We start from the raw sequence: 20,163 nt of genomic DNA on the forward strand, positions 1-20,163 counted from the left end.
ATGTGCCCAAAACGCAGAAGCTTTGGTATTCAATTAGCTAAATGAACTCTGCAGTGTAATCACTAAAAAGCAACCCGGGATAATCTCCGTTTTTAAAAAAAAATCTCTTAGTTAGCTTTTTCCTGTGGATTTTACTGCTTTGGCAGATGGTGCACTTGGCAGCGACAATCCAAATGTTTATTTGTATGTTTTTCATTATAATTGAGGGGGTTTCGACAGTCATCATTGTCAATATGTAACGAGTCTAAGAGTGCACTGAGAGTGCATTTCCACTCTTGGCTATCGTATAACATTCTGGCACGAAGCTGCAAGAGAAGCTTCAATTTGATGGCAAAAATGTCTAGCATGAGGGATAACAAGCATATGCTTTGCTAAAGTCCATTTGAAATATTCATTACATCAAGGTTAGAGGGCCCAGCGCTGGTAATGAATACCACAATAACTTCGAGTGGACTTTATTGTAACTTTAAACATTCCAGTTTAAATTTAACTTTTTGCAGCTACTAGTTGGCTACTACAGTGTCCACTGGAAGACTCTATCAGCCTTTTCCCAATGTTTAGGAAAAGGGGAAAGCTTTGAAGTTTGATAGGCAATGCGTACTGAAGGACATAGTACTGAAATGCCTTAGTATCGCATGTTTGGAGCATTCTAGACTCAGAGTTAGAGAAACTGTGTGAGACAGACACTAAAATTTGATAGCCTTGATGGGGTTGAGTTCTAGGTTTGAAATACTGAGAGACGGGACAGAACCAAGGGGCCATTTGGCAATGGAGAGGGGAGCAAGTGCAGATACAAGCGGGATGTAGACATTGCAATTCAGGAAGATGTGTCTCGATTTCCTCGTGCATTAGAATTTTCAAAGTGGTGAGGAGGAATGAGAGCAGTGGCTCAGGATCCCACTCCATTCCAATTTGTAGTCTGTAAAGAACACACAGATTAAGAGCAGAAGTAAGCTATTCAGTCCCTCTAGCCCAATCTGCCATTCAGTAAGATCCTGGATGACCTGGCTTCAGCTGCACATTCCTACCCTCTCCTCCTAACTTTTAACTCCCCTTTTTGTCAAAAATCCATCTACCTCTGCCTTAAAGATGTTGAATGACCCTGCTTCTTCTCGGCAAAACTGTTGCATCTTCCAAGATTTTATAGACTTGGGAACAGTTCCTGTAGCTTAGAGGGTAGTTAATGTAAGATGGTAGCTCACATTACTCCTCTGTTTAGAAAGGGAGGTAGAAAGAAAATCAGGAATTATATAGACCAGTTAGCCTGAGGAGAATTCTGGAGTCCATTATAAAAGATTAAATACAAAAACACTTAGAAAACAGTGGTGGGATCAAACAGAGTCAGCATAGATTTTATAAAAGGGAAATCATGCTTGACATATCTACTGAAATTCTGAAGAGATAACTTGAAGAATTGATGAGGGTGAGCCAATGGATAGGGTTTACTTGGACTTTCAAAAGGCTTGTGACCAAGTCCCACATTAGAGACTAGCATCTAAAAGCAGAGTGTGGGACTGAGGACAGTGCCCTGACATGGATAGAGAATTGGTTAGCAAACAGGAAACAAAGTGTAGAATAAAAAGGTCGTCTTCTGAATGGTAGGCAGTGAGTAGTGGGGTACTAGGACCATAGCTATTCACCAAAGTATATTCATTTAAATGAGGGGACTAAATGTAATATCTTGAAGTTTGCAGATGACACAAAGCTGGGTGAGAGGGTGAGCTGTGAGGAAATGCAGAGATGCTTTAGTGTGTTTTGGACAAGTTGAGTAAGTGGGCACTTGCATGGCAGATGCAGTATAATACGGATAAATGTGAGGTTAACCACTCTAGTAGCAAAAATAGGAAGGCAGGTTACTAGTTGAATGGCTGTAAATTGAGAGAGGGAAATTTGTAATGAGACCTGGGTGTCCTCATGTACTGATAACTGAAAGTAAACCTGCAACTGCAGCAGTTGGTGAAGAAGGTAAATGGTATGTTGGCCTTCATAGCAAGAGGATTTGATTACAGGAGCAGGGATGTTGCACTGCATTTGCACATCGCCTTGGTTATACCACAGCTGGAGTATTGTGTACAGTTTTGGTCTCCTTTTCTGAGGAAGGATGCTGTTGCTGTCAAGGGAGTGCAGCAAAGGTTTACCAGTCTGATTCCTGGATGGTAGGACAGACATATGAGGAGAGATTGAGTCAGTTCGGACTATAATTGCTAGAATTCAGTAGAATGCGAGGGATCTCATAGAAACCTATAAAATTCTAACAGGACTGGATAGAGTAGACACTGGAAGGATGGTCCCAATAACCAGGGAGTCCAGAACCAGTAGTTGCAGTCTAAGGATACAGTTAGGACTGAGATGAGTAATTTCTTCAGCCTAAGGTTGGGAGCCTTTCAAATTCTCTGCCACAGTAAGGTGTTGAGACCAATACACTGAATGTTTTCAAGAAGGAGTTTTAGTTCTTAGACGTAAAGGGCTGAAAGGGTATGGGGAGAAAGTGGGAATGGGTATTGAATCAGCTGATTAGATTGAATGGTAGAGTCGGCTCAAAGGGCCGAATGGCCTATTGATGCTCCTATTTTGTGTGCTTCTCTGTAAAATAATCCAAATTTCATGACCTGTAGAGAGCCAAAAATTCTTAGCTCCAACTTAAGTGGAAGGTCACTGATTTTAAAAGTTTATTTTTCAAGTTCTTTGAGGAGGTGTTTAAAAAGCTGGGGAGGATGAGAAGGTAATTTTCAATTTGGAAATCAGTGAACCCAAACAGCCAGTGCATATTGGTACACAGCTGTCTGGTTCAATGCAGGCAGAAGTTAAAGCCTGTTTTATCAGTCGGGTGAAAAATTTCTAAAAAAGTGTGCGATCTTAAGTTAGATTGAGCACATTAGCTTCCATTTGGCCATTTCTACTACTTCTGTGTATTTTGAGACTGCTGACATTCTGAAGAAGTTTCCTTCCTCCTCAGCAAGCCAGCAGTAGGATGCATCATGGAAGCCAAATTCTTTTGCCTGCTGCCCTTTGCAGGCAACTCCTGCTGCCTGGTAATGATAGGTGACACTACTGGGGCGTAGATCTCAAAATCAGCCCAATTCGGACATTTACACTTAATGATGACATAATTTACCCAAACCTGAACTGAAAATCAAACCTAAGGAGTTAACTTCAAACAGTCATTTGGCATGACAGAGCCTGAGCATTGTTGTTGAAGCTTTTCACCTTGCACTCATCAGGATGGATGCAAGAATCGCAAATTTCAAAGAGAGTAAAAGTTTATACCACCTGAGAACTGAGTACTGATTGGTTGGCAAGTTGCCTTTGATTGGTTGAGATGTTGCCACAGAACTTGGACACAGGTACCTTTCCTTACACAGTTTAAGCTGTTGCTGCCTTCAAAATTTGGAATTCTTGCAGTGGTCCTAATTAGTGCAGGATGAAAATCATCTTTTGACAACAATAAGCAAAGGAACTCCAGCTCTTCCTTCTGCTGCTCTGGTCTTACTTGAAGCTCTGTGACCAGGCAAGCTCAAACAGGGAGCTACTCCCACTGCATGTAACCATCGACAAGGCGTTAGTATTCGAGGAGGATTTACTGAGGACTTTAAGCCAGTATCAGGCTGACTGTCTCCAGTATGGGGCAGAAAGTGAGGTAGCAGATTGTTAAGTGATTCTGGCAGATATGTTTTGAAGGAAAGTGTCCCCCAACAATGTCATCGGATTTCCCAATGAGATGAAAGTCTTCACATCTCCCGTACTTAGCTACGGTCCACACCTCTATTTTCCAGAACACCAGACAACAGTGGTGCCACAGGAATGTTCTGTTGAAGCTCATGGAGCTGATTCTACTGGCCTTCCAGCTGAGGAGCAGAATGCTTTCAGATACGGATTAAAATTACAGTTTCCAACTGGGAATTGTTCTTGTCACATTTCTCCCAATTTTCAGTAATGTATTCAGCACACTCAGAGTTCCTTTAACATTAAACAGGAGCAATAGACAGCCATTCAGTCCTTTAATGAGATCACGGCTGGTCTTCTACTTCAACATGCCATCCCTGTACCCCTTGATGTGTTAAATGGAAATCAAAATTGCTGGATGGGGCATTCAATGAGCTGCTTTGTGTCTCCCTTATGCCACACTTGAAACAGTTCTTTTGTTTCCTATTGATGGCAACCTGCCTTTTTGTACTTGTGTGATGGTACAGAGATGCAGCTCCAATCATGTTTCACCAGTCCTTGCAAACAAGGAGATGTGTCAAGTGCAAATTATACTTGAGTGTTGTCCAAAAGTTAAATAAACACCCTTGCAGTGAGTGGGGCTTGACAGAGCAACATCAGCAGATTTACTGATGGCTCACTTCAGTCTGGGTGCACAGGGACCACTATCAAGAGCAGCTGGCATTGAATTTATGAAAACTGTCAGCTAAATTGTTAAAAAAAATATATTCCCCTTCTTTAACAAATAGTTTCCCAGATACACCCATAAACATTAATTTCCTGTTTTTACTTATCCCTTCAAACTACAAGTTTCAGATATGACAGTTTTATGGATGATGCAATAATTTTTCCTTGTTTAAGACTTTATTGAGAAAAACAGACTGGTGACAGGAGGAGATGGGAGGTGCAGGAAGCAAGTTGTTTTTTTTAAAATAAAAAATGGCAAATGCATCTCATTCTTAGAGGGATTACCAGTTATGCAAAATAAATATTGTCATAAAATGCCAAAATACAATAACAACATTCAGTAAACGGATTTAGGATTTAAATATGAAAATAGAGTTCTAAAGCAAAATATAATCCAACCTCGTATAGCTGCTTGAAGCTGAAAGGTGTATTTGAAAGATGTTTGAAACAAAGAGTTGATAATTCTGACTTGCCCACTGCCAACCCTCTAGTGAATTTGTATGTCTTGTTACAACGTGCTGTTTTATCTTCCCCTCAGTTACAAAGGAATATGTTGAATTCAATGCTGTGGTTGTGCTACATGTAAATGAACAAAATCATTGAGCTGATTTTTGCATATTTCGTTTGCCATGTTATTACAAGGAACCAGTGTGATTGGAGAAAGGCGTGGAAGCCAATTATCCAGGAGAAGAAAGTAGAATGTTAGAAGTTGGCTAAGGGAGTTACTGAGGTGGGGGGAGGTGTTGGGGGGAGGGTTGAGTGGGGTAGAGACGGGGGGATGGTCAGGATTCAGTTTACTCTGCTGTTAGTTCATCCTAATCGTAAGTCCCTTCTTAATTATGCACATTTATGGACCCAGTATGCACAGCCAGCACTACTGAACTCTGAGTAGCCTGTCGAAATTGTATAGCATCATTTCGCTTTTATTCAATACCTTCACCTTTAATTCTCTACTCCAAAGGCAGCTCCAACCCAAAGTAACAGCTTCATTTATCACACTCCAGTCCGAAGTTCCAAAGAGGCCAGGTCCTCCCATTTCTTGTCAATACTGGGAATTCCAGTAACAATTCCAATCCTATTCCCTCCAATCTATAGGACCTCTGATCCCAACATTACAATATGGCTCAGAGCTCATGTCCTTCTCCTGCTTCTCATTGTTTTCAATGTATTTTCTCAGGAAGAAGCCTCCTGGGAAAGTTCTTGTTTGAATATGACAATGTTTTGATTTCATTTAATCAGAAATTCATTCTGATTTAGAGTAAGTTAAATTGCTGTTATTTTGTTGCATTCCTTTCTTACTGAGGGAAGTACAGTCAGCCACAGTTGGAATGATAGACTACAGTCACACTTGGAACACTAGAACCTGCTGTCATTCATTCCACACCCCACCGAGAATTTACACAGGAACAGAAGTAGGCCATTCAACCCCTCGAGACTGTTCTGCCATTCAATGAGTTTCTGCTTTCACATTGGCTGTAAGCCATATACCTGCCTTTGGCCCATATCCCTTAATACCTTAACAAAAGCATTACCTCAGATTTAAAATTAACAGCTGATCCAGCATCCACTGCAATTTGTGGAAGAAAGCTCCAAACACCTATCACCCTTTGTGTGTAGAAGTGCTTCCTAACATCTCTCCTCAATGATCTAGCCCTAATTTTCAGACTATACCCCTTATTCTAGAATCCCAAATCCAGTGGAAATAGTTTATCTTTATCTATCCTGTCTTTTCCTGTTAATACCATGAAGACATTGATCTGATAACCTGTTAACCTCTATATTACAGAGAAAACAGGTCTAATTAGTGTAATCTCTCCTCATAACTTATTCCAAATAAAAGTGGTGATTTTATAAGCTAAGCTCACCCTATTTTGGACAGTTCTGTGTGTTGTGTTTGTTGTAGTGACACAAAACCATTGAATGTATCAGAGCTCTCCGGAACGTCAGGTTGCTGTGGCAACATTCACATTTATCTGCATGTTGTAGCCCAGAGTTAGGGATAGCAATGGTAGAGGCTTCAATTCTCTTTTCATCACATGGCTGTTCAGGAATCTCGTTGGCTCTTACCACCTACCATTGGCATATTTTGGAAGTTAGGATTTACAAGTTGATATTGTTGGTCGCATTAAGTACACACTTTCTTTGGGTGTCAAAGCCCAAAATGGGATTCTGACCTGAAGCTTAGAGACAGAGTCATTGCCCACTGCACCACATGACCTTTGTACTCACTGCAAATGAAAGTAAACCAGGATCATAGGCATTGACTCATTGCAACGGTAGCCTTCCAATCCAAAACACAACGTGTTGGAATGTTAGGAACTAAACCAGAAGTTGCTGGAAAAGCTTAGCAGGTTTGGCAGCACCTGTGAAGAAAAATCAGAGTTAATGTTTCGGGTTGAGTTACCCTTTCTCAGAACTCAATGGTCACCGGACCCAAAACATTAACTCTGATTTTTCTTCACCGGTGCTGCCAGACCTGCTAAGCTTTTCCAGCAACTTCTGCTTTTGTTGCTGATTTACAGCATCCGCAGTTCTTTAGGTTTGATGTTGGAATGTTAACAAGTGCTGTCTCTGTATCACTTCTTTGAAATAATTCTGTCCGATGATTGAATTAGTTGGACTTCTGGAGCATGAGTATTAGCTAAGATAGCATCATGGTAATTGCCACCCAGAATGCTCTGGTTGTTCATTAGGTGTGTGTCATAGACTGAATTCCTCAGAATAGCGATACCTGATTGAGAACATTAGCAAGGTGATTGGGGTGGGGGGGGGGGGGGGGGGAGCTGAATCAGCTTCTTCTCTAATTTGCTGTCTTTTTAATGGACCCATGCTTTCCTCCTAGCTAATCTGAGCAGCAGAAGCAGACAGGTTGAAGTACAATTACAGTGAAGGTTTGATATGCAATGTGTAAAATTACGGATAACTATTTTCCGTCTGCCACTTATGAATTATGAGGACAGTTTTGTGCTACAGATTTGTGTCCACGCAAGGTTGGTTTGGCAAGTAGATAAACTGATTCCACTTTAGAACAATTACTAACATAAAAGAGAGGAAAGTTGTCAGCTCAGCCTGAATTTTTAGCCAAGTCACTGAATGGAAGGACAATATTCTAACAACTGTGTCTTTGTCTTCTCTGTTTACAAACCTTCATCTTTATTTTTATTGCTAATTCTCAGTAATTATTTGAATAGAAACTTTCCATCCCCATGCATACTCACAATACACACATTGTCACTGACACACACACACACGCACACAAAGTTCACATAGATTCACTCATATACAAACCCACACCAGTACGTATACTGTTTCATACATTTATACAAACACATGCACTCTACACACATTCACATGATTTCATACACAGTCACATGCACTGTAATCTACTTTCACACACGTGTTTACACACAAATGCACTAGCACACATGCATTCATAGACACACACAGTCACACACACACAAAATTGGTATCGTACACCTTCATCCTCTGCAGTAACTTTACCATTCTCCCTCCATCCTCAGCATTTTTTTAAACAAGGCAGTGTCCAAAAATTAATTTGATTCTCAAATAGATCCCAGCAGATGGAGCTGTGCATGAACACAGAATATTAAGGCATTAAGAAAGTTATTTCCATTTTTTGTGGTGTGGTGTGGGGTGGTCTACACTTCATTGGACAACTTGTCTCCAGCCCCTCTCTGGAAGCCTCCACCACCCAGTAACCCTCTCGCAGCCCAGAACTCCTCCAAGAATGAACACACTGTCAGAGACCACTTCAAGTTTTCATACAAAGCCAGAGACCTCTCCTTGCAATTATAGAAACTGTACTCTTATTACTGAAAATAGTTTATTTCACAGTGTGGAATGGGCAGTAATAGGCTGGGTAGGTTCTGTAAAATGCAGAATAATGCGGGCTAAAATCTGACAATCATGGGGAATCACCCCCCAGATCCCCTTGTGGAAATTATAGTGCACGTGGCACCATTCTCATAACCTACGCTTGATTGTATGAATCATCTCAACCATGATATCTGTGGGAGTTTTCTGTTCTTTCTTCAGCCCCTCTCATCTTCTGTCAACTTAATACGAGCATCTGATCTCTTGCCACATTTTAGAGAGCTAGGTTCTGTCCCTTGGATCTCCTTCCACTGATGATTCAAAACCTTGCCTCTATCACTTTGTCGGGAGCATTTACTTTAAGTGAAATAAATAGATGACCAATATTCTCTCCCCCATCTCCCTACCCCCGCCAGCTCTTATTTTCATTATGAAATTGTTCTCTGCTGGGCACTTAATGTTTTAAAGTTTTTTATATTTCATTGCAGTAATCTACCTGCTGACGGCTTCCACCCCAAATCACCCCATCTGCTCAGAGAATGCTGGTTGGTTCATTTTTTTATTTTCTGAAGATGACCTAAAGTTGTGAAGGTGATAGGAGAAAGGGGGCTGTTCCTGCTGTAATCAGTTTACCTGCAGTTCTGCAGCTCTCAAAGACTCAGATTACTGCCTGTCATTGAAGGGGTGAAATCATTCTGGACAGAGGAAGAAGTTGATTTCTTTGAAATTGTAACCTTGTAAATTTATTGGTTAGGATGGTGTTTATGGAGAGAGGTCTCATTGCTGTCACCAACACCCGTCCTGTATCTCCAACTATCCCTCAAATAGAGGAATTCTTCTGGTGAGCATGAGGAGGAGCAGTGTCTAACTACAGCTTGAAACCAGCCCATCGCTCCTCTATCCCTCCCTCCTTCACTTTATTGCCTGCCCTGCATCGTTGCCCCAGAGTCACCCCACATCAAAGATTAAACCCATGGGGTAGAACATCCTTGCTCACGAACTACAAAATTATTGGAGATGGAATGAAAGTGCCAGCTTGCCTGTAAGAAATTGTCCACAGTGCGCTGAGGAATTTGTATGTAAACACAAGTGAACTTAGCCATCAATTGCAGGACTGTGAAGGTGGGGCATATAGGGTCAGTGGCTCTGATGGTAACCTCCAAGAGTACATTCTACTACGCCCAGGACCCGAACGAAGAACACAAGAACATAAGATCCTGGAGCAGGAATAGGCCATTCAGCCCCTCAAATTTGCTCTGATATTTGATACAGTCATGGCTGATATCATCTTGGACTCAACTCCATTTTGTAGCCCACTCTTCAATACCCTTCAACCCATTACTAATTAAAAATCCATTCATCTCCATCATAAATTTACTCAATGTCCCAGCAACCATCACACTCCAGGATAGTGAATTCCACAGATTCACAAGCCATTGAGAGAAATAATTTCTCCTCATCCCTGTTTTAAATCTGCTACCTCTTTGTCTTAAACCATGACTTCTCATTCTAGGTTGCCCCACGAAGAAACATCCACTCTATGTCTACTTTGTCAATCCCCTTTAGCATTTTAAATTCCTCAATTAGATCTCCTCTCATTCTCCTAAACTCCAGACAGTAAAGACCTAAACTGCAAAATCTCTCCTCATAAGACAAAGCCCCCATCTCTGGAAACAATCTAGTGAACCTCCTCTGAACTGCCTCCAAATGCAACTACATCTCTCCTCAAGTAGGGAATTTCAAAATTGTACATAATACTCCAAGTGCTGTCGCACAAATGTTACCTAGGTCCTATTTCGCTCGATTTCTCACCATGTTTTAGCAGACTACACTGTGCAAATACAGATGTTTGATTACCAAGTAGCATAGCCACCGGGAATAATAGGCTTTCCATGTTTAGCTTGTCCATGGTGTTCCAAAGCCTGAAAATGCTACCAATTTGCACAGAGGCAGACCTGTTGAGATGGTCAGAATTCAGCGTCATATCTGTTGACAGCTAACCTCTAAACTGGAAGGACTTTTCATTTATTGAGCTGAAACTTCAGTCAGTCAGAAAGGAATATTGTACACTATGTTTAAAGACTCCAAGCCAGCTAGTGAGGTGGAAAAACTTAAGGCTTACAGCTTTTCTTTATAGAGAGTTTATTGACTTGCTCAGTCTCACAGCTCTCATCCTACATCGTTCATGACCTAGCTTCCCTTTTTTGTGTCTTTTTTACCTCTGAACATTTTTCTTCACCATCAAATTACCCATGTTACTTTGAATTCTTCTTCCTCCACCATTAAACCACCTGTGTTTCTGAATCGGCTACCAATTTACATGCAAAGCCCATCAAGGTCAATGCAATGACATCAGAAGTGGGACAAAGTTAGGGAGAGACGGAGGGACTAAATCAAAATGGAGTCAAGTCAATCTCATCAGAGATGTTATTACACACTCCTGGTGAAATCGGGACTTGAACTGAGGACTCTTGGCCCAGAGGTAGAGACACTACCACTGCACCACAAGCACCTTCCCTCATATTTACATGTAGGTATTTTCAAATCAATCATTTTACATATGTTATTACACACTCCTGGAGGAGGTGGGATTTTAACCCTAGAATTCCTGGCCCAGAGGTAAAGACAGTATCACTGTGCCCCAAGAGCCCCTTTAATTATATGTACCCAAAGAACAACTAATACATACCACCTATTCTTGTTAACCGTTAACAATGACATTAACAAATATTAACAAGGTGACTGACAAGACATTGATACACAACTTAAAACAGACTTTGCATATTCCATGAGGACACCATAGTGACATCATTCGCTTAGCAACAGTATCCCAAAGCACCAGCAGGGCCCAGCCTTTGTCCATTTTACTGTTGCCTCTGACAATATAAAAGAAAAACACAAGACTAGGCCCTGTTGCTGTATTGCCAGTTGAGCAACAGAAGTCACCGCAAACTGAAACTTATTAGGATTGTTATAGCACTACAGAATACTATTAATAGAGAGAAATGATTTTTAGTTTGTATATCCATGAGTAATGTCTATTACCTAACTGCTGCCAGAATAGAATTCAAAAACTGCCACTAAAATGTCAGCTACCGGGTCTAAGATTTACATTAAACCAAATCTAATTCGAATAATTAGCTTTTGCCTTTGTTTTTCTCATTGAGAATAATGGACAGGAGGAGCCTTCAAATCAACAAAATACTGTCAGCAGCAGAGGTAGAAAACTGAGCGGGATCATTGCTCCCACTTGGTCGTACTGAACTGGCCAATGGTCAACTCTCAGCATTTTGTATTCCCACCTTCGGGAATTGTGGAATAGCCACAGCATGTTCATGTGACAATTGTTTGTGACAAGGCCAGGACGGTAAAGTTTAAAAACAGTGAAATCTAATGTGGGGCAGAAAGACAAATGTAAATAGATAAAATCCAAAATTATTTGAAATGGATTTGTAGTCTCATTGTGTTTGTGTCAAACCAAACCTGCCCCAACCCAGCTCTCCTCCAACCATGAACACACTCTCAGGGACCACTCCAAGTTTTAATACAATCCCAGAGAACTCCCTTGCAAATACACAGACTGTACTCTTATTATCAAAAGTAGTTTATTTCACTGAGCGTGCAGCACTTTGGGTACAGGATGAGAAACGTGGGAGTCTGAAATTCCAAAGCTATGAGGTCTGGACATTTGGAGTATCCACTATAAGGAACATATCAATGCAGAGAAGCTGCTAAAGGTCACTCACTCTGTAGCGGGTCAATTGGCTGGGAATTGATGTAGAATTCCAGTTTGCTTCCTGCTCTCAGAGGGGCGGCCAGAGGTAAGGAATGGGGAAAATGGTTACTGGCAGAGCTGGTGGTGTGTTGGCAATGTCACTAGGAATCTAGAACCCTAGGCTAATGATCTGGGTACAAGGGTTTAAACCCCACGATGGGGACTGGTGAAATTTGAATCTGAAAGCTAACCCAATTGTACCCATGTAACCACTCTCAATTGTCATTAAAAACCCATCTAATTTGCTAACAGAATACAGAACAGTACAGCATAGGAACAGGCCCTTCAGCACACTACATCTGAGCCAACCATGATGGAATTCTAAACTAGTCCTATCTACCTACACATTGTCCATATCTCTCTACTTTCTGCCTGTTCATGTGTTTGTCTAAATGCCTGTTAAATGTTGCCATTGTCTCAGTTTCTACCATCTCCCCTGGCAGCACGTTCCAGGCACTTCCCATCCCCCACTTCAAAACACTTGCACATCTCCTTTAAACTTTCCCCCACTCAGCATAAACATCTGCCCCCATCCCCATGCCATATTTGACATTTCCATCTTGGGGATAAAGACTCCAAGTATCCACCTATCCATAGTCTTCATAATTTTATAAACTTCTATCAGGTCACCCCTCAGACTCTGACACTCTAGTGAAAACAATCCAAGTCTGTCCAACCTCTCCTTATAGCCTATATACTCCAATCCAGGAAACATACAGGAAAACTTCATTTGCACCCTCTGGAAAACCTCATTTGCACCCTCTCCAAAGCCCCCACATCCTCCCGAGAGTATGGGGACCAGAACTGTACACAATGTTCCAAATGTGGCCAAACTAGTGTTTCATAATGCTGCAACAAGGCTTGCTAACTTTTATAGTCAATGCCCCAGTCGATAAAGGCAAGCATGACATCTGCCTTCTTTATCACCTTATCCACTTTTGTGGCCAATTTCATGGAACTTTAAGGGTCCTGCCATTTACTGTATACCTTCCTCTTGCATTTGACCTCCCAAAATACATCACCTCATAGTTGTCATATTCCATCTGCCATTTCTCTGCCCAACTTTCCAACTGTTCTCTGTCAGTATTCTTTGGCAACCTTTCTCACTATCCACAACTCCATCAATTTTTGTGTTGTCTGAAAATGTGCTAATTGGACCATCTACATTTTTATTCAGATCATTTACATATAAGTAACAAAGGTCCCAGCACTGATCCTTGTAAAATACCACTTCATTAGGTCTAAAGTCAGAAGAACATCCCTCCACAACTACTCTGTTTCTATGACTAAGCCAGTTTTGAATCCAATTTACCAACTCACAATGGATCCCATGTGACTTAATCTTCTGGACCAGCCTACCATGACGGACCATATCAAATGCATGTAAAGTCCATGTAGATAACATCCACTGTCCTACCCTCATCATTTCCTCAATAAACACAATCAAATCTGTGAGACAAGACCTCCCTGCACAAAGCCATGCTGATTGTTACTAATGTGTGTAAATTCTCTCCCTAAGAATCTTCTCTAATAATTTCTTTACCCCTGATGAAAGGCCTATAATTTCCTGGATTATCCCTGTTGCCCTTCTTTAAAAAAAAGGAACAACTCTGACTGTTCTCCAGTCTTCTGGGACCTCACTGACAGCTAAGAGGATACAAACATCTCTGTCGTCTCCAGTAATCTTCTCCCTTGCCTCACTCTGTATCCTGGGATAGACGTCATCAGACACTTATCAAACTTAATGTTTTACAAGACACCCAGCAGCTCCTTCCGCTTAATATCAACATATCCTAGAATATCAACATACTCCTCCCTACAACTTAACATGTCAGTTAGCTAAGGCAATCTGCTGTCCTTACTTGGTCAGGCCTACATGTGATTCCAGACTCATAGCAATGTGGTTGACCTTTAACTGACCTTTGGGCAATAAATGCTGGCCTGGCCAATGACACCCTCATCCCATGAACAAATAAAAAAAATCATTCCACTCCTTTCAATCATTGTCTTGGTTCATCATGAAATGTTCTTTATCAGGCAGCATAGTGCACACACACACGGAGTAAGGGTTAAGTGCCTAATCCCAGTGTTCTTTGTTCATCTGGCAAAGAAGAGACTTCTAACACCACAAATGGCAGATGTGAGACCCTTTTAGAGACAATCCCAAACTAAATGGATTAGGAATCCCAGCTGTAACCCTGACATGGACTTTGTCTAGATTTACACATCTGCACAGTCAGGAGCCCATGGGCCAAGAAATTTCTTGCCAAGTTGTCTTCATTCAACTATCAGCTTTGCTTGTTTTCACTCTGTTTGGATGCCAATCAACAGTTCACCCAGGAAAAAAAGGAAAGGACTGCCAATGCTGGAGATCTGAAATGGAAACAGAGAGTACTGGAAAAGCTCAGCAACATCTGTGGAGAGAGAAATAGTTAATACTTCAAGTTGAATATGACTTTTTAAGAACCAAAGAATAATATCAGATTTGAGATGTCACCTTTGTTTCTCTCCATAGATGATGCCAGACCTGCTGGATTTAACCTAGAAACATTTGGGTAGAGATCATGAGGACATTCCTGCAATCTGACTGTAATTGTCAAGATTCCCAGTGACAGAACAACACAGGGTTCAATACAGAAAGACACTTGGTCTTAGACCTGTTTTGCTTTCTTGGTAGTTGCAACCTGAAACAAAGTCATGTACACACTTCTAAAACACACTAAATTCTGGAACACAATGATTTCCAATCAGTAAGCTCCGAATATTGGAAGTAGAGTCCATTTGGTCACTGTGTGTGAATAAACTGGTAAGGACAATCAGGATAATTCCTGGTAAGACCACCAGTTTCTTCTTTGCAAATGCTTTTGAAAATTTTTCTGGAAATGGTGTTGATGCAGAGCCCTCCTGCTACATTCATAAAGTTATTGACAAATCGCTACTGAAGGAAATCTCCCCTGCCACTACAACACTCAACCTTAGATAACAAAGTGTGGAGCTGGATGAACACAGCAGGCCAAGCAGCATCTCAGGAGCACAAAAGCTGACGTTTTGGGCCTAGACCCTTCATCAGAGAGCTCTCTGATGAAGGGTCTAGGCCCAAAACATCAGCTTTTGTGCTCCTGAGATGCTGCTTGGCCTGCTGTGTTCATCCAGCTCCACATTTTGTTATCTTGGATTCTCCAGCATCTGCAGTTCCCATTATCACAACACTCAACCTTACCCAGTTAGGGATGATAGGGGTGTTAAAGGGGATAGTGTCCTAACGGTTGATCAACTGTTTTGTAACATCCCCAAGAATATGAGACATGTTTAATTTAATCTAGGCCAAATACATCATTGCCCTCTTCTCCCAACTTGGAATCTGGAGCAGGAGGCAGCTAATCAGCTCGAACCTGCTGCACCAATACAATATGACTACAGCTGATCGTCTGCATTGACTTGCACCATTCCTGAGTCCATTGCTTCCCATCATTTTTTTTCCTTTATTCATTCATGGGATGAGGGTATCGCTGACCAGGCAGCATTTATTGCCCATCCATAATTGACCAGAGGGCAGTTGAGAGTCAACCACATTGCTGAGGGTCTGGAGTCACATGTGGGCCAGACTGGGTACGGATGACAGATTTCCTTCCCTGAAGGACATTAGTGAACGAGATGGCTTTTTCCAACAATCGACAATGGGTTCTTGGTCATCATTTAGATTCTTAATTCCAGATATTTTATTGAATTTAAATTCAAACCCTGGTCCCCAGAACTCCATCTAGGTCTCTGGATTAACTGTCCAGCAATAGTACCTCTAGGCTGTTGCCTTCATATCCAAAAATCTATCAGTCCCTGTCTTGAATAGAATCAACAATTGAGCATCCATAGCTTGTGAGAGAATTCCAAAGGCCACAGCTCTCGAAGTGAAGAGATTTCTTTGACCCACACCAAGAGACTATGAGCCCCTGGTTCGAGACTTGTCAACCCTGGGAAACATGGAAAGTAATTTCAATAGCACTAAGGGTGCAGCTCAACATTTGCTGCTGCACCAAGTACCAAAGCTCTGTGGAATCATTTGGAGGGTTGACTAACAGACAGAAAACAGACTAGGAATAACTAAGTCATTTTCTCACTGGCAGACTGTAACTAGTGGGGTAATACAAGGTTCAGTACTTGGGCTTCAGCTGGTCACAATGTATATCAATAATATGGTGATTGGGACCAAATGTAATATTTCTAAACTTTCAGATGAAACAAAGCTAAATGGGAATATCTGTTGTGAGGAAGATGTAAAGTGGCTTCAGGAGAATTCGGACAAGCTTGGCAAATGGGCAGGAATGTGCCAGATGGAATATCATGTGGAAGAATGTGAGACTATCCACTTTGGTAACAGAAACAGATATGCAGAGATTTTCCGAAGTGGTAAGAGGTTGGAAAGGTTAGATTATATGAAGGGTCCTAGTTAACAAGTCACTGAAGATGAACACGCAGGTGCAGCAAGCTATTAGGAAGGCTAATGGGATGATAGCTTTACAACAAGAGGATTTGAGTGCAGGGGTGAAGTCTTGCTTCAGTTGTGTGGGAGTTTGGTTAGACCTCATCTGGAATATTTGCAGTTTTGGTCTCCTTATCCCAAGAATGATATATATTATTACCACAGAGGTCATGCAACTAAACTTGGTGCTGGGATGATGGAGCTATCTGATAAAGAGAAACTGGGCCTGTAGTCTCTAGAATCTCAAAAAATGAGCGGTGACTTCATTGAAACTTATAAAATATTTGAGAAGATTGTGAACCTTTGGAACTCTCTACCACATGAAACTCAGTCTTTGAGTATGTTTAAAGTACAGGTTGATAGATTTCTGATTATTAGTGGCATACAGAATTACAATAATGAGAAGGGTAAAAAAAATTGATGTATTTGATCAACTTTAATCATGTGGAATAGTAGGGCAGTTACGTTGGGGTAAATAGCATTGTCCTGTTCCAAACCCCAGGACCCACTCTGATGTCTTACAAATTTCATTACAGCCATGTGCACTATCATCCCCTGTGCCACAGCAGCTGGTTACATAGGTCACAGTGCAAGATCTGGGAATAACTGTAACAGAAATGTCTGACATTCATCCATTAATAGCTAGGATGTCCACTGATTCAGGACACCAGAGAATACTGATGTAATTCACAGTCATACATCAGAATAAAAAAGGTATAGCTAAAGATATAGACCTGGGAGTTTCACTGAATCAGCCTTGTTCTTACTCCCTTATTTGCAGGTTCTCTGGCAGTCAGCAATGTGGACACATTCACTGTGCCTATCAGTACAGAGAGCACTACCACTGTCTGGATCCTGAGTGCAATTACCAGGTACTGTAACCATCTCAGGACATAAGTTTAACAACACCAAGCTACCTCTGTTTGTTCATCCATTCTAAAATATGTTAAAAATAACATTTTTCATTCATTTGTCCTCATTTTTTGGTATCCTATACATTAAAAAAAGTGACAAGTGCAGCACGAATGAACTTGACCGATTGTGGAGTTTACAAATAGACAGAAACTCAGCGGATCTGGCAGCAATTGTGGAGAGAGAAACAGAGTTAACATTTAGAGTCTGATATGATCCTTGGTTAATACAGCTTCGTGCCTTCTTGTGTTGGCAGTATTCCCAGCACCTTCCTGTTACACTCTGATGAAACAAGGAACTTCAGATACTGGAGATCTGAAACAGCAAATAAAGAAATTGCTGAAGAAAAGTTTGGCAATATCTGTGGGGAGAGAAACAGAGTTAACGGTTCAGGTCAAGAATCTTTAGTAAATAGCTTGGACAAGGTAGAACTGTAATAGGCTTTAACAAACCAAAAAGAGAAAAATGGAAATCCTGTTGAGGAGGACAGCAGACCCTCTTCACAGTGAACCTCATTATAAGGTTCAAGAACCACTTATCAAGGCCAGTTAGGGATGGACAATGACTGCTAGTCCAGCTGGTGATACCCATATCCTACAAATGGATAAAACAAAAAGAGGTGGTAGTAAATTGGAGATTAGTAGCAGGGGCTAGTTAGCTTGGATGTAGAGTGATGCCAACAGCATGGGGTTCAATTCCTGCATTGGCTGATGTCACCATGAAGGACTCTCTTTCTAAACCCCTTCCCTTGCCTTAGGTGTGGTGACCCTCAGGTTAAACTACCATCAATCGTCTCTTTCTAATGAGAAATCAATCTGTGGGACAATGATGACTTTACCTTTACAGAAGCAAATCCTGCGGATTCTGGAAATCTGAGATTTTCTGTGTTCCCAGAATTTCCTATTTTAATTTCGGATTTCCAGCATCTGCTGCCTTTAGCTTTTGAATTTTTGTTTGAACGAGGAATTAACCTTGGGTTGAAGAGTTCCTTGTGGAATAATGGAATTCTCTTGGGCTTCCAGTGAGGAGAAGGTAAGGGAGAGAGGGTGCAGTTCCACCGATAGGAAACGTGGGGGTAAAATGGACCATAGCACCCATAAATGCATAGACTGCAAACATGTCAGCTAATCCCTGCACTGCTGGTGCAAATTATGGTGTAAAGTCATTAATGAGACACATCAACCCTGAATTGGTCCTTCAGCGCTCAGTGAGAGCAACATCTCAACTGGATGAGATCAGGGGAAGATCCTTCTCCATGCAGTGTCCCCACAACCTGTTTGAATCTGGAGGCTGACTGGAAAATCCTAGTGGAACTCTGTTCCTGAATCTTTCATTGTCTCCAACGGCATAATGGCAAGATAAAGCCAATGAAATGGTCAATACACAAGCTGCCTGTTATTTTTAATGTTACCCCAACCCCTGTCTAAGACCTGCTCCTGATTTTGAATATGATTTGATATTATAGTTCAGGGTTAAGTAACTAATTTGCTCTGGGAAATTCAGGAGACAGAAGTAAAGTTAGTTAGAGAGTGGGTGTCTCAATGTAGAGTTAGGAAGCGAATGAAATGCTGCAGGACCAGCAGTGATTGGAGGATACCTTTCCACATTGCTCCAAGAAATAGATAACATGCCATGCAATCAATTGGAACCCCTCCTCTCAAACAGATTTCCTTCCCCCTTCTCCCGGGAAGCCCATGTTGGGCATTTGTGTTGAGACTGGGGTTCTACATAGCCATCTCTCCATATGTGAACCTTTGTAAATGTTTAGTGGTGAAAGGCACAAGTCTGAAACACTGTGCTGGAAGACAACGGGCAGATACCCAGATATTCCTGGGCTGGGGGTAAGCACAGAGGCAAAATCAATAGCCACCACCCAACCTGCTAACCCCTTGGCTAAATCAGTGGCTGTCCCTCGAGGGGAATAGTTTATCATCCCTGGGGTTTACTCACATCATTTGTATTAATCTGGGAACACTTGAGAACAGAATCGTGTCAGGAATATGTTGATTTTGCGGAATGTAGAAAAAACCCAAGGTCTCTGTGAGCTTTTTGCAGAGATTTGGTGGGAGGAGTTGGGCCCAGGAAGATCTAATTTTCCTTTCCCCTGACTATTCCCTACCTTCCCTCCCCATTCCCTCAGTGCTGGTTTCTGGTGGGATGAGTAGTGGCAGTACGTTAGTCAGGTCTTGCTCCAATAACGGTTACAGTGGTACTGCTCAAGCGGCTCAGTCCGAACAGCAGCCCGATGAGCTCAGAATGCAGCTTCCCTGGCCCCTGTGCTACATTAACAATTCCATGTAACTCATTTTCCCATGCAGTGCTTAACATTTGCAAGAACAAAATAAATTAATCAATTTCTAAAAAAAAGTGCAAACCAGATTTACCTCCTGTAATATCTCGCAGCTTTTATTTATTGTTGATGATAGTGCTGTGATTTCTATCACATGGGGGCTTTTTCTTTCCATTAAAAATCATTGCCTTGGCGCCAGCTGGCTACAATCCTTGTTTACTGTTGCCACCGTCAGTCTCACCATCTGTTGCCATTTTTGTGAAGCACATCCCTCTCCTTACAGACTGAATTAAAAAATTTAAATTAAATATTGACTAAATTCTAGAATGGGGATAAATCTGAATGCATGACAAATTATTGGGAACATTCGAAATCAGAATTTCCTCTTTCTCTCATTTTCTTTATCATGCATTATTTCTCTCTATCTCTCATTCTGTTTCACTCACATTCCCTCTATTTCTCATTCTGTCTGGTTTAGTCACAATC

At 41.4% G+C, this 20,163-nt stretch overlaps 1 protein-coding gene across 3 annotated transcripts in view; it reads left to right on the forward strand.

The window, feature by feature from the left end:
- casz1 (castor zinc finger 1) overlaps positions 1-20,163 on the forward strand; it is a 128,061-nt gene that overhangs the window by 30,575 nt on the left and 77,323 nt on the right. For 2 of the 3 annotated variants that reach the window (XM_048561649.2, XM_048561652.2), the window contains exon 6: positions 17,257-17,347. In XM_048561649.2, coding sequence (XP_048417606.2) covers positions 17,257-17,347 — 91 coding nt within the window. Of the gene's footprint in view, positions 1-8,711; positions 8,769-17,256; positions 17,348-20,163 lie in introns of all 3 variants that reach the window. The other variant, XM_048561646.2, reaches the window with a different exon arrangement.

This window comes from Stegostoma tigrinum, chromosome 28 (genome assembly GCF_030684315.1).
Source record: "Stegostoma tigrinum isolate sSteTig4 chromosome 28, sSteTig4.hap1, whole genome shotgun sequence".
Classification (NCBI taxonomy): domain Eukaryota; kingdom Metazoa; phylum Chordata; class Chondrichthyes; order Orectolobiformes; family Stegostomatidae; genus Stegostoma; species Stegostoma tigrinum.